At 41.6% G+C, this 24,884-nt stretch overlaps 1 protein-coding gene across 1 annotated transcript; it reads right to left on the bottom strand.

Annotated features, from left to right (window-relative positions):
* Positions 1–3,415: 3,415 nt before the first annotated feature.
* LOC131977635 (PH domain leucine-rich repeat-containing protein phosphatase 1-like) lies at positions 3,416–24,366 on the bottom strand. Its single transcript, XM_059341039.1, has 17 exons — positions 22,457–24,366; positions 17,807–18,003; positions 16,611–16,736; positions 16,353–16,501; positions 13,095–13,241; positions 11,673–11,900; positions 11,336–11,538; positions 11,167–11,227; positions 10,969–11,064; positions 9,517–9,672; positions 9,172–9,372; positions 8,309–8,471; positions 7,361–7,491; positions 7,124–7,240; positions 6,063–6,257; positions 5,705–5,942; positions 3,416–4,890 (listed from the first exon to the last, which is right to left on the bottom strand). Exons 1-17 carry the CDS (start codon positions 24,042–24,044, stop codon positions 3,700–3,702), a joined length of 5,187 nt encoding a protein of 1,728 aa, XP_059197022.1. The 5' UTR covers positions 24,045–24,366; the 3' UTR covers positions 3,416–3,699.
* Between the last annotated feature and the right edge of the window lie 518 nt (positions 24,367–24,884).

Consider the following 24,884-nt stretch of genomic DNA (forward strand, 5'->3'; position numbering starts at 1 on the left):
AGAAACTCCTGTCACATGTATAGTACAGGCCAAAAGTTTGGACACACCTTCTCATTCAATGTTTTTCCTTTATTTTCATGACTATTGACATTGTAAATTCATCAAAACTATTAATGAACATATGTGGAATTATGTACTTAACAAAAAAGTGTGAAATAACTGAAAACATGTCTTATATTCTAGTAAGCAAAGGGTGGCTACTTTGAGGAATCTAAAATAAAAGACATGTTTTCAGTTATTTCACACTTTTTTTGTTAAGTACATAATTCCATATGTGTTCATTCATAGTTTTGATGCCTTCAGTGAGAATCTACATTGTAAATAGTCATGAAAATAAAGAAAGACGCATTGAATGAGATGGGTGTGTCCAAACTTTTGGCCTGTACTGTAGGTAAACATAGTTTACTACACTAACACACTAGTGAATAATGCTTAAAGCTGCCTATTGGGAGTATGTTTCTTTCATGCTTTTACATTCTTATCCTACTCATATTATTCTTTCAGCTCAGGATAACCTGAGGTTGAGGTTTTAAGCTTTTTAGACTCAATGAGGTTACTGGAAATGAAATAAAACGATACCCTCTGTCATTGTTTATCAGGACACTATTCTAATCTGCTCTTTCCTGTTTTTAAAGTCTAGTTGTGTGATTTGTGTATATTTTACCTGGTTAACATGAGTTTTGTCACATTAAATACTCAATAATTGTGATAATTCTGCACGTTGATGCTGCTTCTTCAGCTTTAGTCATCCAGGATATCCTGTTCGGCCAAAGACAGCCAGACTAAACTTTAATCTGCTTTGTGCGGCAGGTCTACCCTGAGATCAAGTTAATTTACCAGTGTTTGTATGTTGGATTGTTCTGTGTGAACTCAGGCAGGGATTTATAGAAATGTTTTTAATATGTATAATAATATAATTAATGTGTTTTTATATCAAAGTGTGGCTTCATAATGTAAAGTTTTTGATACTGAATCTGTACAAGAATATATGTAGTCAAATTAAACCTCCATCAATGTGATTCTATTCAAACTGATGTGATTATAAGTGTGATGAACAAAGCCGCCTGTAGGGGGCAGCACAGCTCCTGCTGTTTCGTGGCTCTCTGTCCCCTCCAGAGGCTTCCTGCCAGCCATGACATCACTGCTGTGTGTCCCCTCTCGCCATTGTGGTCACACAATGAGACACACACACACACACACACACACACACACACACACACACACACACACACACACACACACACACACACACACACACACACACACACACACACAGCAGTGATGTAACTGTTGCACTGTTCAGTCAAGACTTAATTACCAACAAAAGAAATTCTCCAGAGTGAGGTAATTGCTTAAGTTCTAATTTTACCATTTTCAGATAACACAATGCAGTGATTGTATCACAGCAGCACTAACAAGACAACGTGACATGAGTGGAGACAAACACAGGTTTGTTGCTTGTGTTATGCACTTCCTAAGCTTTTACATTTAGATAAAAACTTTAAAAAGGGTCAGTTCAGCTCGTTTAGAAACACCGTTCAAGTGTTATATGACAACTAAGATCTCTGCTGCAAACCCAATACAATACAGTTAAATTAATCTGTTTCATCATCAATAAGGAGCTGAAATAATAAGTTGGTAATTATCAATATTTCAAGTTAAAACTCTTCACTTTCTCTTGTTCCAGCTTCTCAATTGTAGTGATTCAGTGCTTTTCTGTGTTGTATGTGATAGTAAACTGATCATTTTAGTTTAGGATGAATGGTTTGACACAAAAAGCTATTTAAAGAAATCAACTTGGGCTCTTGAACATTCTATATATCAAGCAAGCAATTAATTGGGAAATATTTGGAGGAGAAATTAGATCATGAAGACAATTATACTCAGCGTTAGATTCGTCTTTTGTAAACAAAAGTAGAAAGAATATGCTCATCACAATTTCCTTAAACTGAGACGTCTCCAAATAACTTGTCTAACCACCAGTGTTAATTCATAAAAAGATTCAGTTTACAACGATATAAAACTAGAAGTAAAATAAAACATTAAAATGTCACAAAATGTTCATTTTTTGTGCCCTTATTGACAAATTATGAGCTCTAGAGTAGATTTATGATTGTTGTTCTAAAAGCAGTAAAAAGCTAAAGGAAGTTTTTAGGAATGTAAAAGTTAGATTAGAGGAATAGAATTACCAGCTCATGTTTGTACGCCTCTGCCAACCAGCTTTAGTTTACCAGTTTAACAGACAGTTTATCTTCACGTGTCCAGACTCTCGTGTAGCCACGACAGAAAAAAGCTTCACATGTTGATGTTGTTCCAAAGAAGCAGACTTCATCAACCTGGCAGCTCAGAAGATCTTTGCTATAACCACAGTTTCAAGATTAATATCACCACACTAGTATCAGGCCGAATTTTAAATAAGGTCACAATCTCTCCTTCTGCTCTCGAGTTATGGTGTTGATTAATAGCCAGAAAAGTGTTTTTTTGCAGAACATTATGGTATCTACCATACCTTTCTGATATAAAAAAATATTTGTCTGAAAGCTTATGAATTATTGTGTTATGGCCATCGTTTTTTGAGGTGACCTTTGTAAACCAAAATCTAATCAGTTTATCCTTGAGTACATGTGAACATTTGTGCCAAATTTCAAGAGATTTCACTCCAGGCTTTCCTGAGATATCGTGATCATGAGAGTAGGACAGCTGCCAGCGGAAGGGCATAAAAACAGAGCAGGTCAGCCAGGTCTTGGGATAATCATGCATTGTTTAAGGGAAATCAAATATGATGTTTCAATGTCTTTAAAACCACAGACAAGATTCCATTAACCTCCACTGTGCAGGCTGAAGCAAATATCTAAAAATATGCATGGCTTGATACCAAGACGGTTAAATGAGAAAATGTCTGTAATTTGTAAACAAAGCCTGTAAAAGATTCTGAAAAACAACATCACAGATGGCTGCACACAGTATCATTTCAATCTCCTTAACAAGAAGTCAAAGTCACCATGTTTGGTTATCTGAAAACTTTAATTTATTATATAGCAAAAGTAGCTCTCTTGTGCGATTTGCCTGTAACACTGCTCTGAGAACATTCATTGAGCTGGTAATAACTGTAGGACCCCGGCCCCCTCCCCGCACTGCAGCACCACTCCGAACACCTCCCGAGAACACAAACCTGGAAAAAACAGCCTCTTTGAAATAATCATCTTTTCTCTCAGAGAATATTAGTACGCTTCAGTGACTAGGTCACTTTAAAGTATTAAACTCCTAGGAGTTAGTTTAACAGTTTTACTAACTCCGACAACTGTAAGGCCTCAGCCGCAAACAAACAGGGGAAATGTCTGCTACAACACAAAAAACAGAATGGTCCGTCTCTCAAAGTACCATTTAACATAAAATGATTCTCAAAAGTCTAATAAAAAGCATTCAAAGTGCTTCTTCAAATTAAAGATATGGTAAAAAGCAATTACGTGTGAAGATTTAATCAACATAAAGTGTTATAAAAATTGCATTGCGTTTCAAGGGGCATAGAGTAGAAAATAAAGTAAATAACAAAACACAGTCTGTCTGGTCCAGAAGCATGTTAAGAATACTCTGAGGTTCTTTTTTGGAGGGAGCGGTTCGACTTAATGCAGTGCAGAGCATCAAGACTGACGGTCCTGATTCCACAGTTCATCATCTGGATCAGACGTTGGCGAGAAGTTAGAGGGGCGTGACAAAATAGTCTACAGGTTTCTGGTAGCTGTGTGCTTGCTGGTTGTGTGTTTGGATTTGTTCCTGCTGCTGTTGCTGCTGCTGCTGCTGCTGCTGTTGCTGCTGCTGCTGGATGATCTGCCGGACCTCCTCCTCCAGCTCTGGCGGGATGATGAGCTGGTCATCGGGGTCCGGCTGGGCAGGAGCGTTGAAGTAGCCCCCCTGCTTCCTGACGGGGGCGTCGGCTGCCTCCTCTATGAGGTCCTGGTTCTTTCCTTGGCAGGCCACGGAGCCGTTAGCGCGAGCTCTGCGGCCCAGAGTCCCTGACTGAGTCTCCCCGCTGAGGCAGGGGGAGGAGGGAGGGACGGGGGAAGGAGATGGCGAGGAGAAGGGGAGAGGTGACGGCTCGTGATGGGAGGCGGCAGCTGGAGGGATGTTTGTGCTTGGTTGGGCGTGAGAGTGTGTTTGGGAGGCGGGGCAGTCTTGGCGGTGCAGACAGTGGACGTCGGCCTCCACTTCGACGCGGCTGCCGTTAGAGAAGACGCCAGCGATGGGCTCCTCGTCCTCGCTGTCCACGCCGTTGTCAGACAGAGCTCCGGAGAACTGCCTGTGGAAGCTCCCGCCTCCACAAGCCGGTCTCCGCACGCCGGCTCGCCCCGGCAGGTTGAGGTGAGACGTGAGGGGCTCGGTCTGAGGCGGCGGTTCCTCTGAGGACGCCGTGGATCCCACCTCGCTGCTCATCTCAGACGTGCTGAACTCGCTGCTCAGCTCGCTCACTGTCCCTGAGGAGGCTGGCGGCAGCGGTATGCCGCCGTCACCGCTCCCTGAGTAGGGGTGAGTGCTGGTGTGTGCACCCAGGCCGGGGCTGGGAGGGGGAGGCGGCGGCTCGCAGAAACAGCAGCAGTCCTCCGTGATGCTGAGCTGGACGACGACGGCGCTGAGGCTGTCGGAGCAGCCGTAGCTCTGAGCCAGAGTCACCAGCTTCTTAGCGGCGGCCAGAGCGTCCGGTACGTTTCGGACCGCCTCCACCGCCTCGCTGGCGGACAACATGTCCCACAAGCCCCGGCTGCCCAAGACGAAGAACTCGTCCTGAGGGGTGAGGGTCACCGTGGAGACGTGCGGTCTGGGGGTCACAGACGGGCACAGGAAGGAATAACCCATGATCCTGGTGGAGTCAGTCACACCACTCACTTTATTATCCTGCAGAAGATAAAGGACTGTTAGGCATTTTATCAGACAAATCATCAAATTTAATCATTAGACCTGCATCTTATGATGATGTTTGTTATCAGTTAATCTATTACAGTGCTCAAACAACTAGACTGACAGGAAATTAACTGGCAACAATTTTGGTAATCAGTCATTTATTATGAATGAATGGGATGATCTATAATTTTGTTTTTATAGCGTTATAGAAATTGAACAATGCTACCACGGGCTCTGGGAACTTTCAATGGGGTATTCCACTATTTTCTGCCAGTCTATATACGTAAGCATCAATTGATTATCTGGCGATTTGTCTGAATATTCAATTAATTAGTTTGTCTATAAAATGCCCAGAAATAGAAAAAAAAATAAAAATAATCATTTTTAGTTAAAACCCTAATCTCTTTAATAACTGAATCACTGTTAATGTAATTATTTCAAATTCTTTTTCAACTTAACTTATATATAAAAAAAATAAAAGTTGTTGTGTCCTACCAAACCACTTATAACATAGTCCTGCTTCACAAATGACTACAACAATCCCCAAAAAGTTGGTACATTGTCTTACATTTAAATAAATAAAATAGAACAATAATCAGTTTATCCTTTTTTAAATATTCAATAATTTTAAACACGTTTGCTGTTTTTATTTACATTTTACACACCATCCCAACATCCTTGGAATCAGGGTTGTAAAAGATTTTTTTCACTTGCTTTCGCTCTGCAAATCTATCAATCAGCTCATCGTTTCAGCACTAATGCACACAAATCCCCATCAACACTACATGAAACCAGAGTGTGCCTTTACCTCGGTGATGATGGCGTTATGCTGCCGGACCCTGTGGTACTCCGGCTCCTCTTTGACGGTGTGTGTGTTGGAGAGTTGCATAGCTTTACCGTCGCGGCACAAAACAGCCTGGCACCTGCCCACGTTTGCAGCCTTCAGGGTGAAGCAGCCGCCGTGCTCACCGGGAGCCACCGGGTCGTGTCTGATGTGACATAAAGCTGCAGAGCCGCCCATCCTCTGGCCTGCTGTGCCCAGTTTCCTGCAGAGAACAACAGAAACACTTAATGAAGATTGTGTGTGTATGTGGTCAACAGCTGTGGAAGTATTCAGGGTTGATTGTTTTACTTCTTAGTAAAGCATCTCATCTGTGTGCGTTTACCTTTGCATGGTGAGGAAAGTGTTGGTCATGTAATCCTCCTGCTTCTGGCCTCTGTGAAGCTCCTCTGCTAGCACGTCTCCCATGGTGCACTGCAGCAGGTAAGGCACCTCGACATTCTTGTCTCCGTCAAAAACTCCATACAGAGCTTCACGAATTCCACAGAAGCTGTCCAGAGCCAGAGCAGCCACGCACAGCCTGACAACAACAGAAAAGAGGACTGTTTACTATGTTGTTCTGTAAAGAATTACAGCTGAGCTAAACAACCATTCATCTCACCCTGCATGCTGAGTTCAGACCTTATTTACACGTCTAAATGATTCAGCAACTGCATGTCTGCAACTGATTCAGAATGCAGCTACGAGCCTTCTGGCCAACACTAAAACCTTAATGGAGTCCCGTTTACACTTCAGAGACTTTTATTACTTACTAAAAATGAGAGATTTTGCTAATCACATTTTAAATCTTTGAGGGTTTGGTTCTTTTTTTCTCATCTTCAAACTCCATATTCTGGAGGGACAACTGATGAAGAAAGATCCTGCATAACGTCCAAGGTTAAGCTTCACTTAAATTTTATTGACAGTTTAATCAAAAACAAACAAAATAAAACAGTTTAATCCGCAAATCTGCACAAACGAAGATCTGCTGACTGAGAGTGTTTGAAGGGATAGTTTGGACTGTTTGAAGTGGGGTTCTATGAGGCTTTTTCTATCCCTAGTCAGTGTATTAATGACAGTAGATGGCGGTCAGCACGTCTCCAATTTGGAGAAGCAGGCAGGAGATCAATACAGAAGCTAATCTATGTCCTGCTGTGGAGGCTGGAAGCTATTATGCTTTTACCGAATCACTGCTTTTTTTTAACAAAACATTTTGGAATGTATATTTAAATGAACTGGCTTTTTAAAAAGTATTTCATTGAAAATTCTTCTCTACTGGTTACTACCAGAATATTCTTGAAGCACTTTGTACCTGTGGTTTGGAAAAGTGCTAGATAAAGTAAAGGTTTATTATATTCTTATTAACTGTGAGAGATAGAAACATAAAAAAAGGTTCAGAGGACTGACTTGTTTTTGACTCCAGAGGCCTCGGTGTAGCCATGACTCCAGACAGCTGGGGCCCCGTGGCTCTCACTCACACACGGAGCTGAAGGTGACGGATCCACCCTGAAACATTTGATATTACTGCAGACAGGAGAAAGGAAAGAAAAAAAGAAAGGGACAGCCAGTTGGTTCCATGAGTCCAAAATATTTACCATAGGTCATTTATTATTATTACTGCTGCAGGATTTTTCAGGTTCGTACTTGAGGAGCTCCAGGCTCTTGTGATCCAGGTTGAGGCGAGGGTTGCCTGTGAGGTCGAGCTCCTGAAGCTTCGGCGGGAGCGTCTCTGGCAGAGTGACCTCAGTCAGCTCGTTGCAGCTCAAGTCGACACACTGAAGAAGCAAAACACACAAAAAAAGAGGCAAACGAAGGGTCAGTTCACCCTGTGATTCATGGCATTATGACTCAATTAGACTCTAGTTTTTTTATTTTAATACTTTTTCTTACTGTATGACCAATGGCATAATCAAGCATATCTATAATGACAAAATCTGAACATTCATATTTTTTTATGTTATAATTAATTTATTGAATTATTTATACAATAGATTTTTCAAAGAAATCCCACACAATTTTCATCAGACAGTAAATGGGTTGCCCTTTCTCAGGGGTTTTATTTAATATCAACAAAAACAAGTTGTATGTTGTTGAAGTGTTTTTAAAACTCCGACTGAGGAGTTACGTGCATTCATGCAGAATCATTTGAGGGAGAATTATGAAGCATCTAGGAATGTATTATTTTCCCCATCATTATTGCAAACACACTTGTGTACAGAGCGGAGAGTGGAACCGTCATTTGGGTTCAGAGAAAGGAAGAGATTACCAGGAGATTACAAAGGATTTCCTGATCTGGCCCAAACGAATAAAGATGAACACAGAGGTAGACAGAGAGATAAAAAAGGACAGAAGGAGCACAGTTTTTGTTTTCAGAGTACAATGACGCTGATTTCCGCCCTTAATTTCCCAAAGTAATTCCACAAGGCACCTAACTGGGACAACAGCTAACAGTGATCTGCTAAACAAGTGTGTGTGTGTGTGTAGATGTTTTGTGCGAATGAAAAACATTACATTTTCAAGCTCAAGAGGACCACCACAACGGAATGAATGAAAGGATCCGGTGCCTAAAATACCAGTGTACATTCCACTAACCTTGATCTCAGGCAGCTGGAGAACCTCTGGGAACGCGCTGATGCAGTTGGAGTGGGCGGAGAGTGTGTGCATACGCTGACAGCTGAGGATGGTGGTGGGCACGGCTCTCAGTCTGTTGCCGCTCAGGTCCAGCTCCTCCAGCTGCTCCAGTCGTGCTAGTTTACTGCAGGAGGTGAGCGTACGGTTAAATCAGAGCACTGGAACTGCAAGCTTTATTTTAGGAAACCTAATTTATCAGACTCATTTCTCTTGTGACCTGAACTTCATTCTGAAGCAACGCTGTGTTTTTAGACTGTGATAACATAAACTGTACCATGTTTCTAGGATCAGGACAGCTCATAAAAGTAAAGGAATGTTAGTCAATGTAAACTCGGGTGAACCTACAAGCCTTCAAGTAGGTGCACAAAATTGGGCGATGTTCTGCAACTTCACAAAGGCAGTATTTCCAGAACTACACCTAAAGGGTGTTTGTTTGCTTATTTAGGTTTTTATGTCATTCTGTAGCTTTTTAGTAGTGTTCCTTATGTAATTTAAATCCAAACATTCACATAGTGGTCGAAATATCTGTGTTTTAATGTCAAAATACTATTTTCCTGCTGCAAAATGTCTTTAAGCCACCTAAAATAATCATTATCAGTTTAAATGATGTAAGGCCTATTTTTCAACCCTTCCCCTGACGGGGAACTGAAGCTTGCTGTCTTCACAGCCAGACTCCATTGACAAAAACAGCAATTTTTTAATTTCTGATTTAAGTTTTACCTACAATTCAGTAAAATGGTATGAATCTGCCACTTAAATGTACTTTCCAAACATTGATTAACGCTTTTGTAAGCTCAGTTCATATGCAGCGTCTTGTATTTTACCTGGCAGTGAAGGTCTGCAACTGGTTATAGGCCAGGTGAAGCACCCTGAGGTGGCCGTGTCCAGTCAGCAGAGGGACACACTTGTCCGTTAAGCTGTTATTGGTCACATAGAGCTCCTCCAGGCTGCTGGAGCTGTCCTCTGACAGGCTGGCTGCAGGAAGGTTGTCCAGCTTATTGGCTGACACATTTAGGTATCGCAGGCTGTGATGAAATCCCAACAGAGAAAACACAGTTAGTCCTCGAACAAATGACTAAAAATAAAACTGACAGGTGGGAACGGAAAGAAGTGAAAAACACAGGTTAAGAGGCAGAAAAGAAAAATGGATGTTTTGTTGCTGTGTTTACCTCTCTGCCTTGATGAACAGGTTGTGTGGGAGCTCTGTCAGATGGTTGTGTTGGAGGTCCAGGACCTCGAGCTGCGATCGCTCTAACCTCTCGGCCAGCCGACACACTTCGTTCCAACCTGCAAGCAGTTTTCTCAGGCTCCCACTGGACAGCAGCCTACATAACACACAAACAACACAGCAAGCTCAGTCTGTGTGTGTGTGTGTGTACTGTAAACCAGTCAGTGTGTGAACTCTGTTTTACCCCGATGACAACACAGAGCATTACTTTTATAACCCTGTTATAATACAATTAGTTAATGCTATTACAAGGAACGAACTTCCATTGTGTGTAGATCTTGGCGGCCCCTGTGGACAAAAGCTTTAGTGTTTCAATGAGCACCAACGCATCATGCCATACAGATCTCTATCTGGACAGCGGGTGCGTTTCTTTTGGAGTAAAAGGAAGGAGGAGGGCCAATACATTTGCAAACATATGCTCTTCTGTGCTGTCAATTGTTTCATCTGATTTTATGGGTAATCAGACCGGGGGACAGGCATTAAGAATAACTACGTAGAAAAAGCCAATCTCTCATTTTGAAGGCCAATAAAGGTCATAGACATTTAATTTAGCTCTTAAGTCATGGCCGGCTAGAAGAAGAGGACTTGCAAACAGATAACTTGACCTTGAGTTGGAATTACATTTGTGCTTCATGGAGCCTGTGGCTGGACCACTGTCATCGTGCATGTTCACCACTTCAGAAAAGCAATGATCAAACTGTCTGTGAGGGCAACAGTGGAGGTTTTTAGTTGCTGTCAGAGGCGGTACACAGACTGAAAATAGTACTGCACTGGTGTAGGTGTGTTGCTCCAGGTACACATTAGTCCTTTTGGAATAATGTGTTTATTTAAAGAGAGTTTAGTCCAACCAACACTATTGATATCCACTTTATCTGTATGTACACTATTTGCACTCATGCCTCTAATAACAATGTTGCATTGAATACATAATAAAAAAAAAGGTCTTCCATTTTCAGCGGGAGTCACTATAACTTAGGACAATAAAGTAGAGTTTATTTTAATAATCAGTGCACCTCCACTTAATTGCTGTATAAAATTAAGTTAAACTTTTCTGATGGACAACTCTCCTCTGCATCAGTACTCCCACTGTGCCAACGAAGTGATTGAGGAAGGCTGCATTTTTTGGCAGTGCTAATGTCTGTTCAAAAGCAGAAAAAAGGAAGAAAGAACCTTAGCACTCCTTCATCAAGCATGATGCGTCTGATCTCCAGCTTTGTGTTTGATGCTTTTAAGAAGTCTTTAATTATGAGCTTCATGAGCCATTCAACAGTTAACTATTAAATCCAAGCAGCTACCCAGCTTTCCTTCTGCACTTCTGAACCCCTTTTTATGCTGTTTATTTGTGAGAAACATGCCCATGTGGCAGGTGTCTGTGTGTTTGTGTGATGCTCACTGTATGGGCAGCTCCGTAACAGAATTATGGTTGATGTCCAACACCTCCAGTCTGCTGCTCTCGCACACCCAAGCAGGGACACATCCCAGCTTGTTCCTTAAATAAAACAAAGACAGTCAGCACCCAGCTCAGAACAAGCACATAGCCTCCTTTTTACACAGTAAATAGGACAGTAAAGTATTCATAGAGTCTTCATACCAGGACAAATCCAGAACAGACAGATTCTCTGGCACCGGCTGCACCTCCAGCAGTATCAGCTCTACAAACACAACATGCATTATTTTTGAGAATCTGCATCTGAATGTATATATTGTGCCAGAAATTATCTGTTTATTACATTTATACAGTCCATAATTAATGCAAGTACCGTTGTGTGCAGCGTGCAGGCTCTTGAGGGCGTGGCCACTGACCCTGAGGAGGGAGATAGCATTTCTGTCACAGCGGAGGAGTTCCAGCTTGCAGAGAGGCCTGACATCCAGCTCCTGTAACCCTGTGTCCCTTAGATCCAGCTGGACTATGTGGACCAGCTGCACTGAGTCTCCTGCTGTCACGTTTTGAAGCCGGTTCAGCCTGCACAAAGGAGAACATGAACATAAGGAAGGAGGGTAGAAGGAATTTTAATCATTTAGTTCAAGATTTTTAAATTCACAGGACAAAAACAGGCAGTGCTGAGCAGATTTTCCTCTTTGTGTGGATATGTTTACCTGAGATCTATGTGGCGAGCAGGCAGCCACTGCAGTCCGGCCATATCCAGGACAGAGAGTTGGTTCCCTGCCAGGCAGAGTCTCTCCAAGCCTCTGAGCTTCTCCAGGACGGGGGGAACGCAGCTGAAACAGTTGAAGGACAAGCCGAGGTAGGTCAGGGCCTCCAGAGAGCCCAGCTCCACAGGCAGAGAGCTCAGAAAGTTTCCATCAAGGAGAAGAGTCTGCAGGCTGGACACAACAAGAGAGGATGGGATGAATAAGGGCTTGACATTATGTTTTAACACCTGCGCCTCTCTTTAAAGAAGTTGTTCTGGTGTCCTCAAAACAATCGTTTTACCAACTTCAGTCCTGATTATAACTACCAAATGAATTCCCTTTTCTTTCTTTAAAAAAAACAAACATTTATCGTTATGAATAAAACAACAACTTTTTTGTATACTAAATACTTGGGGATTTTTTTTCTACTTCCTAAAAGTTCTATAAAAATACTACATATTAATAATGTTTTCCACTTTTTTTTACAAGCATCTGTCCTGATCATAAATATTAAACAATTTAATTTATTTTGAGAATTTTAACACTTAAAACAACAGTTTGTTTACATAACATCACTATTGTTTTTTATAAAGGAAAAAAAGTATTATTGTCTGTATACTAAATGCTAGTGACAATTTTCATAGTCTAAGATATGTCAATGCTTGGCAACAGCTTTGATACTGATGCATTGCATCGAACACTGCAGGAAAAGCATGACTCCTGGGATCACACACTGTGGTTTTCAATGGGGATTTTTTTTTTGTCCCTCTGGGTCTGAAGGTCTGTATTTCCGAAACACAGTTTATTATTGACTTATAATAGAACCTGAAGTTGAAAAAAAAAAAAACTTGCCAAAAGTTTGACATATGTATTAAAGCAAAAATCAAATATAAATCAAGAATAAAATCTAAATTGTTTTAAAATAAAGCAATTCATGTCTCTTCTAAGGCACAAGGGTTAAAAAATATCCATAAAACTCACAATAAAAGCCCTCTCAAATGCTGAACTTTGTAAGGGGACATGTCGTATACTGCAGTAGATATAAGGAATAAACACAATTTGCTGCTGCACACAGTAACTGAGAGCTTGACCCCAAATCCCCTGTAAAGCTGGGACAGCATCAGCATGACTCTGCACTCTGATCACCTGCACAAACCCTCTGCACCGTCAGGACAGGAGGCTGGTGCACAGCCAGTTGTTCACTTAATACAGAGAGGGATTAATCTGTACTGATGGAACCACAAAGACATCAACTCCTGTCTGAGGTCACACAGGATTCACTCTGCTCTCGGGCAAATACCTAGCAAATTATCATCATAATTATCGTCACCGTTATCAGTAATAGCTGCGTCCCAGCGGTCATCTTTTTTCTCTCAGCACACTTACTTGTGCATGGTTCCTACTTCTGCGGGCAGAGAGGAGAGACGGTTTCCAGACAAGTTTAGCTCCGTAAGCGAGGTGATGTCACACAAGGCCAGAGGAAAGTCTGACAGAGCGTTATTTGACAGACTGAGGCTTCTCAGTTTACAAAACCTAGAGAGAGTTAGAGAGACAGAGGGAGGGAGGGGGGACAGGAAGAAAAGGGCAGACAAAGAGGGACAAAGATATTAATCGCTCAGTTCTATAATCAGACTTCTTCTGAATAGAGGCTCTAACAAAAACAAGCATTGTGAAAAACTTTTCAGTTACATAACACCCGTCTCATAAACAAGGAAAATTACGAGAGGAAGCCTGCACATGGTCTCAAGGACACAGCACCAGAACACTTGCAGTACACATACTATTTAAAGCAAAATGTTTACACGACTAAAATATTTCAACATGTTGTTCAGGTAGAGGCGTGCATGTGTGTGTGTGTATGTGTGTGTGTGTGTGTGTGTGTGTGTGTGTGTGTCTTTCCTTTCCTTTCCTTTCCTAACCTAATCCAGTTCACAGGGGGGTCAGGGTGAAAGGCTGAGCCACGTCCTTCCGAGGGAAAGTCACAGGCACGCCAAGGGGAACAACACTTTCCTCAAAAACATGGCCTGGGAAACGTGTGTTTATGGAGGAACAATGGCAGTGTATATACAGTACATATGTGCTCAATGTCTTTAAGTAAATGTCACGCTTCAACATAATATTCTCTTGTTGGTTACAAAGGAGCCTAAATAGAGAGACAGAAATTGCTGTAAGGTAAATAGTGGATATATAGACTAAACTTAGTGTAGAAAATAGATTGAAACGTCACAAAAACTTTGCAGTTACTGTTGGGCAACTAACATATTAAAGAAATATACAGCTTGATGATCATATGCATAAATGCTTCTCATCTCAACAACCATATCTATATAACTGTGTTTGTCAGGTCACAAGCCATCTAAAAAATCAATACGAGGCATGACTACCCAGGAGTTGTATTCCTTTAATAAGTTATTGTCTGTGTGTAATGTCTTTCATTTTTGCACTAGTGAATTAATTTGCATTCAGTTAGAAAGCTGTTAAACCAAGATAAGGCACAAGCATGACTCAGGAAGCGCTGCCATATCTTCTTTTTTAAGTGAAAACAGAATATCAGTCATTTCTTGCTGCCATTGAGACCACTGATGTGGAGAAAGATGGAGACCTTTTTTAAACAACATGTCTATTTATCTTGTGGCCTTTAACTCTTTTTCAAATAGTTTGATCAGTTGCCTCTAGATAGGCCGATCAGATCAAGCAAAGCACATGAGACAATTCCATAATGTGTTGCAAAAATGGCTTCTGGCAGTTCTATCAGTTGTTTGAAAAACACAAAACATTTTCAATCTGCAGTATATTCCCTTTGTGGTGGAATGTAACCAAAAGATTTCAACACCACAAACCTCATGGGACAATTGAAGGTGAATCACGTCAAGTATATAAACATGTTTTTAAAGCTGGCTCGACCTAGAGCTAAAAACAAGCCAGTGGGATTGTTTGGTAAGTCAAGGTTTATGACTTTTAAATGTAAAATAACCGCTGGTGTTCTGACTTTTAAGTTTATGACAACAGAGGAGGTTGACTGCAGTGCCAACAGACAGAGCTGCAGAGAGAGAGAGAGAGAGAGAGAGAGAGAGAGAAGAGAGTTGTGTAGAGAGAAAGAAAGGAGGAAGATGTGTGGCAGGTGCAAACCAAAGCTTGTCTGTTGAGCAAAAGATTCACTTTATTTCATAATAACAAAATTCACAAAGTGGCCTCAAATAGCCCACCTCTGTCACCGCCAGTGGTGGAATGTTACAACTAAATTTACTCACACACTGTACTTAAGTACAAGTAACAAGTTCTTGTACTTTACACAAGTAATTACATTTAATGCAGCTGTATACTTCTACACCACTACACCTCAGAAGGAAGTATTGTACCTATTCACCTCATTACATTTGACTGACAGCTTTAATTACTTTACAGATTACAGTTTTTCCAGCCCTTTTTGTGGTTATTTTATATGCCAATGTCCTTTATGTGCTGCTTCCAGTGATTGGTGATCAGCTCCAAAAATCCTGATCTGACATATTCTGTCCTGCTGTCAGAAATTCTCACCACCAAATGTGTTTTAATCTGCCAGTGCAAATTATTCCCCAGCAAATATGTTATGAACATGAAAGCACATTGTACATTCTAGTTTCTTTATGGGATTTGTTGAAAGTAAGGTAGGTAGGTAGCCGTCTACCCTAAGCTTTTAATATTTTAATAATCACACAGACCTATTTGTAGCTCCTGTTTAATTCTTATTTTGCATATGATTGCATGTTGTAATGGATTTTACCCCATAAGCATTTGATATGAATTTAAGTATTTTGATGGGGCACTCATCCCATGGCAGAATAACTGCAGAGGCCCAAAGATGTTCTCTTACACTGAAAATGAGATTGTATGGAAGTAAATCTGTGTCATCTGAGTTATGCATTGAAATTATGTCTCTGAATGTTTTTCAACGTTAAAAATTAAACCGCAAAAAATTCAACCTCAAAAAATTCAACATCAAAAAATTCAACCTTATAAAAATTCAACCGCAAAAAATTAAACTGCAACATCCGGGGACCCAAGGAGGAACAAGCAAAAAAGGTTGATTTTTTTTGTGGTTGAATTTTTTGCGGTTGAATTTTTTGCAGTTTAATTTTTTGCGGTTGAATTTTTTGCAGTTTAATTTTTTTAGGTTGAATTTTTTTAGGTTGAATTTTAAATGCTGAAAAACATTCAGATTCATAATTTCAATGCATAAATATTCAGTGCTAGAAATTCAATGTCTTTTTTATTTGAAACTCCGATGACACAGATTTACTTCCATAGATTGCTACACAAAGACTCAGTGACCAATTCAGCAAGCCCTCCGCCTCAGAGGTCAGGTGGCTGGATGTCAGCTCTCTCATCACAAGTGTCGGTCTCTTTTAATCATCTAAACCACACAGCCGCCCACACACACGTCATCTGTAATTTGATCTAAGCTGCTTCCTCTTTAGACCATATGGTAGCTCCCTAAGACAGCAGAAACACTGAGGGACGTTCCACATTCAAAAGAGAGGATACCAAAGAGGAAATACTGAAAGAAATACTGCTTTCCATCTGTCGGCTCCTCCTGTTGTCTTGCTCCTGAACACACAGGATAGAAGCGTGTATGGTGTGTGAGCGTTGGTAATAGAAACTCACCTGGTCAGTGCTGGAACACCTTTGTGCAGCGACATGAAGTTGTTTTTGAGATTGAGGTGTGTGAGGTCCTGGCTGTAAAAGAGCTGAGCAGGCAGCTCTTCCAGGCTGCAGCAGGACAGGTCAACTGAGTTCACCCTCTGGGACGCAATCTGACAAAGATGGGGACGGACAGACGGGGGACCGTAATGAGCAGCTTGTCGCCACAAGAGGCAGTAATGATCCCACAACCATCCTCAAGGAAAATTAGCCTTGACGTACCTTTGAGGCTGTCCTGTGCCAGCGCAGGTGCTCTGTATACGACTCGTAGCTGATGTAGTAGGTTTGACTCTGAGGACCGCCTGAGCTGAAAGCCAGACAGTGGTTGTGTCTCCTCACTTCCTCTACCTGCAGCATAGGGAATTTGTTAGTTTCCTTCCATCATTTGTTTAAAAAAAAAAAATCCTATCTTGTGTACTTAAAGACTGAGGTTTCAACCTTTCCATCTCTGGAAAATTCATAACTAGGTGTGTCATAATTCCCATCATGGGGTTGGTTGGTAATATAACAATGGCAAAACCATCAGTGCTGAAAAAAGAGGAAGATATATGGGAAAAATTGAATCGAATTTGGAGAATTGAGACACTCACGTAAAACGCTGACGTAAAAAAATAAAAGTCAACATTTGAATGCAGCTATTTTTGTGTGTTTATTCATTTCAGTGTTGGCTGCGTAGGATCCTTTCTGACTGGTGTTATTCAAACATTTCCAGTAATTCCAGAGAGTTGTCCAAAAGTAAAAAATGTATTGACTTTAGTAATAGATGTTATCATTTTAAAAATTCCTAACATATTTTATATCTCACAAAATATTTTCCTTAAATCCATATATGTCTGGCATTTTGCCAAACAAGATCTTCCCTACAGTGAAAAAACAGTTTCCCTCTCCACTTACGGGAGGTACTTATGTTAAAGGGGCGGTCTAAGAAATCTAAAAGCATCATAAATTAGATTTATATAACCACAAAAACAAAAATATTTCTTCTCCAATACTACTATTGTATTAAAAGACAAACTCATTTATTATGAAAGACATCTAAAGCTACAAAAACAAACAAAAAAACAGGCATTCAGAACAGCCTTATCTCTGACCCTTTTGTTTTTCCAAAAGTATGATTGTGCTACTCTAACCCACAGAGAGGAATTCTGTCCCTTTAACCCATTGAAGCCTGGAAAGCGGATACGTCGTTTTGTAGTATTTGTATAAGCTCTCAAATACCTTTTTGAATTTCATTTCTATCTGCTACAGAGGCTGAAAAATCTATTATTTAGTAGAAGAGTTGACACTTTTTTTTCCAGAATTTCCAGAAAATTAGAGGCTTATTTTAAAATCGCCCAGCGATTTTTCAGGCCTCAATGGGTTAACAGGTACAAAGCCAGAATACTGCACAAGCAACATGATAACACTTGAGAAAGTACCTTTCCTCCGATGAGAGGGAGGATGTGCATCTTGCCGGTGTGTGCGTGTTTGACAGATGAGACAATGAGGCAGGTTCCACTCAGAGTGACCTGACGCTTCGACCAGCGGTTCACCGGCAGCGCCAGCTTTCCCTTCCGCACGTTGAACACGCCAGAGAGCTGCACGCGCTCAGAACCACCCACACTCCGAGGCTTGCCTGGAGAGGGAGAAAGAACTTTATTACATGAGATTAAATGCTGATCGTTATGCACACTGATTCTATCTTTCATAATGGCCCTTTTGCACAACAGAATTATTTTTAGCTGTCTGGGGTTTTGTGAATCAGACGGCTTCTCTTTCACAAAGTGAGAGCGACAGAGAGCTATGGGGTTATGTAAGTGAATTGTAGCTAATAGCCTGTGGGCTGAGAGACTGAGCAGTCACTCAGGCGTGATTTGTTACATTAACCCCTTGCTGACACAAAAAGCAGCCACAGTTCAGTTCACATGGCAAAGCAGGGGACTGGCCAGACATGGTGCTCCCCTTCAGGGTTTAAACACAGTGGAACCAACAATTAAGTCACTGGTAATGGATACTTAAACTGTTTTTTTCCACTTTGTGTATTTTATTCTCTGCTCTGGTGGTCACACACACACACTAGAGAAAAAGAGAAAGAAAGACAGATGAAGAGTCTGAGCCACTGAGAGGCCTGAAATCAGATTAGCTCCTTATGTAATGTCTTACAACACCAGCACCTTGATCCTCACTGTTGCCTCCTCCAGTGATTTAAACTAAACGTCACAAAGGTTTTTCTGGGACTAACCAACTCCTGAGTGAGGGCTCGGTTTCAAACCTTAATACATCCTTGGTTCAGACTGAGAGTTTTTTTTTTATTATTCTTTGAGATGGTTCCAGATTTACATCAGATTTTAAAATTGTAGACAGTATTCAATCCGGGCAAAGTTGCTGTACAGCTACATATGTTCGAGTAGCATTTAATATTTAAGATCTTATGATTGTTTTGTAAATTAACAAAAAAGATTTTGTCAAAAAATGGTTGTATTCTTTAAAGTAATGTTTGTGGGAATAGTATCCTTAACACATTTATTGCTTTAGCAAAATGTAAAATGAAATCCTACTCTCAACTGGCATTCAAACTTTAACAGAGGTTTGATAAGATCAACTCTTCTAAGATCAACTTTTTTTAATCTTGAGACTAAAAAGTGTCTTTACCAAATCACGATGTTACAAACACTAAGACAGATCCAACAAAAATAAAAGGAAAGGAAAAACCTAAAATCAAGCCATGAAAACACACAATGTCATAAAAAGTATTAATAAAAAATGGCATCTGTCCATTTTGGTCCTTAAAATGTCCATGACTTATGCAACTAACAAGTATGTTCTTGAATACTTAACTCTACTTTTTCTAAATTGAATTATCTGACAGAAAATATTAAAATAAGCTCATTATAATTTCCCAAGACCTCAGGGTTACTTATTTCAATTGATGCTTTTATCAGACGATCGGTCCAACAGAAATATACTGTTTGCATTAACAAAGAAAAGCAGAAGCAAAACCTCACATTTGGCATGTGCTTCAATCGATTTTCTATGGAACGCCTTATCCTTTCAGCTCTACTTGTGTTTAAAATCATTTTGGGCGACTGCCATCCATAATTTCAGAGCTTTTTGTGGTTTATTTCAAGATGAATGATCTGCCCACATGAAAACTTCAAGATCTGTACGTACCACTGGTGCAAACAGGAACAGGGAGTCCTGGCAGTGCAGACACTGCTGATGTAAGTATGTAAATAAAGATATGATGGAAGCCACTGGAGGAGAACAACTCATGTTAAACTTAGATCTGGAGGTTGCAAACACAATCAAGTCTTATGATACTTGATTCCTATTTAATCAAAGCCCCAATGTGTATATGTCATAGATTATTGACGTGTGACATCTAGGGTTGTCAAAAGTATCGATACTCAAAAAAGTATCGATACTAAAACGTTGTGTCCGGATACAATACTCATTTTCAAAAGTATCGAGTATCTGAAGCTTGTTTTCATAGTTGCAGTTTCTTTTTGCACAACTGTTTTTTATTATAAATATTTAACCTGTGGTTCTGTTCATTTTTACATGTTGCATTTTTCTTAATAAAAATATTCCTGTTAAATTTTGGGGTCTTTGTTTTTATCCTTGTGGTATCGAAAATGGTATCGAGTATCGAATATTTTCCTGAGTATCGATATCGAGTTGAAAATTTTAGTATCGTGACAACCCTAGTGACATCATATGGTGTCTTTTACCACTAATGCATAAAGCCGATGATTGGATAAATGTGATGTAAACCTACTGATGGAGTTCAACCTGAAACATGCCTCGTTTCAAACTAAACAATAACGTGGAATGTGTATTGTGTGGGTCCACCCTTCCCCATCATGTGTTAATATATACACGCCACGCATACATGCCCTTTCCTTCCGTCTATTTCTCCGGCTGGGGAACATCCTGTCTCTCATCAAGCAGCCAATGGCCATTTCCTGTTCATGCTAAGACGTAACTTTTTGGTGCATCTCGTCCCTGACAAGCCCAGTGTCCTTAAATACACCATGTGTTCCTCCATTTCCATCCATCTTTTTTTTATTAGCAGCAGACTTTGGATTTCAGCCAAATCTGAACCAGTATCTGAGATTCTAAACAGCTGCTGTGGAGCTGTGATGTTCACACCACAAGGACAAAATGAGAGGTTTGCAGTCACAGTCTGCTGGTATTTAGTGAGTTTTGGGCAAAGGCATCACACACGTTTGATGCGTGGTGAGTCTTTAACCTTGTAGAGTAAAGCAGTGACCTCTGGGTACTGCAGCTCTGAGGTAAAGAGGAGTCTGCTGCTGCGACTGTCTCAGAGAGATCCGAAACACTGAGGAGGTGAAATCTGAGTTCCACTAAGGTCATCTTTCTCTAACTGTCAGCAAAGTGTGTGTGTGTGTGTGTGTGTGTGTGTGTGTGTGTTTGTTTGTGAGAGAGAGAGAGAGAGAGAGAGAGAGAAAATAGTTGGTAATGTGCATTTTGCCAGAGGGCTTATGCTGAGTCAAAGTCCAGTGGCTCTGAACATCAACAGCAAGAGGACAGAAAAAAATATTTTTGTGTGAATGAATGGATCTCAAAACCATAAAACTGTTTCAAAAATAACAGTCTGAATAGAAAAAACACTGCCTGTGTATTACAAGGTTATAGGAAAAGTATTGTATTCTGTTTGAAAAATGAGGGGAAAAATATTACTATTTAAGCTCCTGATTGTTTTAAGGTTAACTTTAATTTATGTTGGTCTATGCGAGTACTGAAAAATTTTCATACAAAATAAAATAATTTTTCTTTGAATAAAATGTATATTAAAGGCTGTTTCATAACTTTGTATGACTAAATTCACAGATTGTGTAATAACACACTAAATGACTTTAAAACAATGGGGGAATAAATAACAAAAAATAAATAACATTTTTTGACTTTCAACCAAATTGTTATATTAAACATCGGTATGGGCCCATAATTTCACAATAGCGCCTCCCCACAATAGCACCCCCCCCCCCACTCCCCTCCCCGCATTTTTCAAAAGGCCTACAAATGAAAAAAAGGTTGGGACTGGAATTTCTAATTCTGCCAATGTCTTGGCGTCAATGTCATGTCTCTCGCTGCATGTTTCACGGCTGTGTGTTTGTCTGCAGTAGCTGGAAGGGCCCCTGCTTTCATCGGCCTAACTCTACGTCATGCTTTGTTCCTCTGTCATGTTTCTGTGGGAGCCAGGAGTAGGGGAGGGTGTCAAGGAAGGGAAAATTGCCCAGCTCTCCATGAAACATTTTCAGGAAAAAGGAAAGCCTGTTTTGGGTGTGGATATCTCCAAGATAATATGTGTAGTAATAGTGTGCATTTATAGGTGAATAACAAAGCAAAAAGCAAAGAAAAATGATGTTTTCAAATGTTACATGAACGTGTAATATGTTAATTTAAAGATTTTTTTTCTGTTTCTTGCTTAAATATCGCACAATGACTCTTTATCCCCACCGTCTCTGCTGATGGTGTAAAAAACAAGGTCAAAAACAATATCCAGTTGTGCTAATCCCATAAGAGATCATGGCTGTTTTCCCATCCTCTTACCCTGCTGGTCAGCAAAACAGGATCTTCATCAATAACAACAACAACACCGACAGAAGAAGAGAAACAGAATACATAATGCCTCATGATTGGTGATGGGTGTGTGCCCAAAGAGTACACCTGTTACCTCCAGATGTGTCTCCCTACAGGCCTGCACACAGAGCGGTTGAGTGGGTTTACAGGCAAAACACTGGGTATTGTCCAGCCAGGACAATTGAATACACTTGTTTAACAGTCCGACTGACCAAACACAATGACAGCGCTCACGGTACGCTGAGAATGGATGAACAATGAATGAGCAGAGACAAGCCGAGCACAACTAAAGTGGCATGGTGTAACTAGTGGCTCATTACAGTATAATGGGAAACAAATGAGGAGAAGAAGAAGAAGAAAGGAAGAAGAAGAAGAAGAAGAAAATACCTGGATTGATTCAATAAAATACTTTATTTTGATCATCATCCACCTGTAAGAAATGTTTTCTATTATGATTTTTTTTAAATAAAATTTGAACTCACCAAAGTAGAAACGTATCAGGCAGCCAATCTCTGGATTCATCTCCTCTCCCTGCACCCTCCATGGGTCTTCAAACCCCAGATTTGTGAGGTACTCATTCAATATCTGAAGAGGCCTCTCCTCATCTCCCAGCCGCCGCACAGCTCCACCGTGCAGCTGGACGAAGAGGGCCGGGGTTGGACTAGTATTGATGGGCTCCGGCCATGCCCTGCTCCCCCCTGGGATCTCTGGGTCAGGCTGGACAGATGCTTGGCTGGACAGGGGCCGAGTCTGAGAGCTGCTGGGGCATTTAGAGGGAGGTTTGATTAATTTGGGGGTATCTGCATTATCCTCAGCTCCAGCTTCAGTTTCATCTAGTGTGGTTGTCACTTGGCTGGAAGCACTGCAGGGGTCTGTGGTGGGCAGGTCTGCAGCAGAGTTGTCGGTTGAATGTGTTGGGGAAGAGGTGAGGTCAACTTCATCTGAGGAGCTCTCAAAGGGGTCAGGTCCCTCTGTGGCACTGTCACAGTTTGGGCTCAACACTGAGGAGTCTGTGCCCACACCCAGCCCCTCACTGAGCGAGTCCCGGTGCTCTGTGCTTCTGGGTCCACCTGGGCTGAAGTCCTCACAGGTGCTGCTCTCCATATCTGAACCAGAGTAGACCCCATAACAGTCTCCCACACTCAGGCTCAGATCCATCCCAATATCATTCAGATAGACCTCAGATGAAGAGTTACTTGCGGTTTTATCATCCAGCAAGTTAGAGGACAGTTTAGTATCAGGATAATACTGTTTTGTGAGTTCACTCTCATCTGCTTTGGGGTTTTTGACATCCACTTCATCACTGTGTCCGTTACTATCTTTGCAATTATCATTTAAGTCGACTAAAGCAGCAGTTTTGCAGTTAATTCTCAACACAGCCCCAATTTTGCTCCCTTCCAGCTTACAGGCTACCTCTGCAGCAGTGGTGTCCACAGTCAACAGCACTGGCCGCGGGTAGGAGGGCGTGAGCCAGTCGTGGACGTGAATGCAGCCCCGCCGTAGGTCCGATCTCACCCAGGTCTTATCCGAGGCCTGGAGCTGTTTGGACTGCTTCTGTCGAAGAAAAGTCTTCCGATCCAGGCTGAGGGTGCTCAGAGGCGAGACCGTGGGAGCCGGGCTGGCCGTCTCTGCAGAGGACCCGCCGGGGGAGCTGCTGCAGCTGCTCGGTGGAGCCCCCAGCGACAGGTTCCTCTTGTGCCGCTGCCGCCTCCTGCCCAGCAAAGAGTTGACAGAAGTGGTGCTGCTGACCGAGGTCAGGCTGTAAATGTTGGCTGTTTTCACGGCGGGAATGTTCATGTTCTTGGCCGCACCGCCGATAGCGTTGGCCACCTGGTTCTGGTAGATCCCGTTCCTGATCGCGATCTGGAGCAGGGAGGTGGCTGCCAGTCCCTTCCCGAAGAGTTTCGCCTCCCCGCCGTCATCCTCCCCGACTGAGCCCCTCTTCCCCGCACACAGCGGCGTTAATCCACACGGCTTCACGGAATGACTGTCACCGCTCGAGTCCAGCCCCCCCTGCGGTGTTGACGAAGTTGAAAGCGCCCCGGACTGGTTTTCCTTCACACTTTCCATCCTGTTGAAGCTAGCAGCGGCTGTTCAGTTAGCAAGAAACCGCCCGCAGGTGAAGGCTAGCCGTTAGCTCTCAGCCGTTAGCTCGCGCTGGCTCCGGCTAGTTTCTCCTGGCTCCGCGTTAGCTTAGCATGCTAAGGTACTGCGTGGCTCGTCCGAAGAGTTTCCCCGCTACATCATCCCATTTCTCAACACGCCCGTCAGCTCACTTTCGGGAGCTAACCGGCTGGTCGAGATGAAAAGAAGAGGGTGTTTCTTCTAGTAAGTCGCCATGGAGGCTAGCGCGTGAAGGCGCGACTGCAACTGTACAGACAGATGAGAGTGACGGTCAGTACACGGTGGACAGGGCGGGGTCTCATTGGATATGAATTATGACGCCTTCAGGTGCGACCGAAAGCTCGGAATTTGTATAACCGTGTACATGACACGGGGATCAGTCTTTTCAATGTCGTCACCCTGTTGAAATAATCGCTCGTTTTTTCAAGTTTTGCAGGAAACACAAAAAACTTCACCAAAAGTGCAACATATGACATTTATTGATCATTTCACTCAAAAAGGATGTAACAAAGGATGGCTATTGGCATAGTAATAACACTGTGTAAATTATGTAACTTAAGAGAAATAAATGACTTAGGCAATTTTTTGAACATGCCTTTGTGACTTAAGCAAGATATGGTAACACTTTATTTTGAAGGTGTCTACATAAGAGTCACACAAGCCTGTCATAAACATGACATGACAGGTATCATGAGCATTAATGTTACTTTAAAGTGTCATTAATGTTCATGACACATCCCATGTCATGTTTATGACACGCTCATGTGACTCTTATGTAGACACCTT

Source organism: Centropristis striata, chromosome 9, assembly GCF_030273125.1.
Source record: "Centropristis striata isolate RG_2023a ecotype Rhode Island chromosome 9, C.striata_1.0, whole genome shotgun sequence".
In the NCBI taxonomy this organism is placed as follows: Eukaryota; Metazoa; Chordata; class Actinopteri; order Perciformes; family Serranidae; genus Centropristis; species Centropristis striata.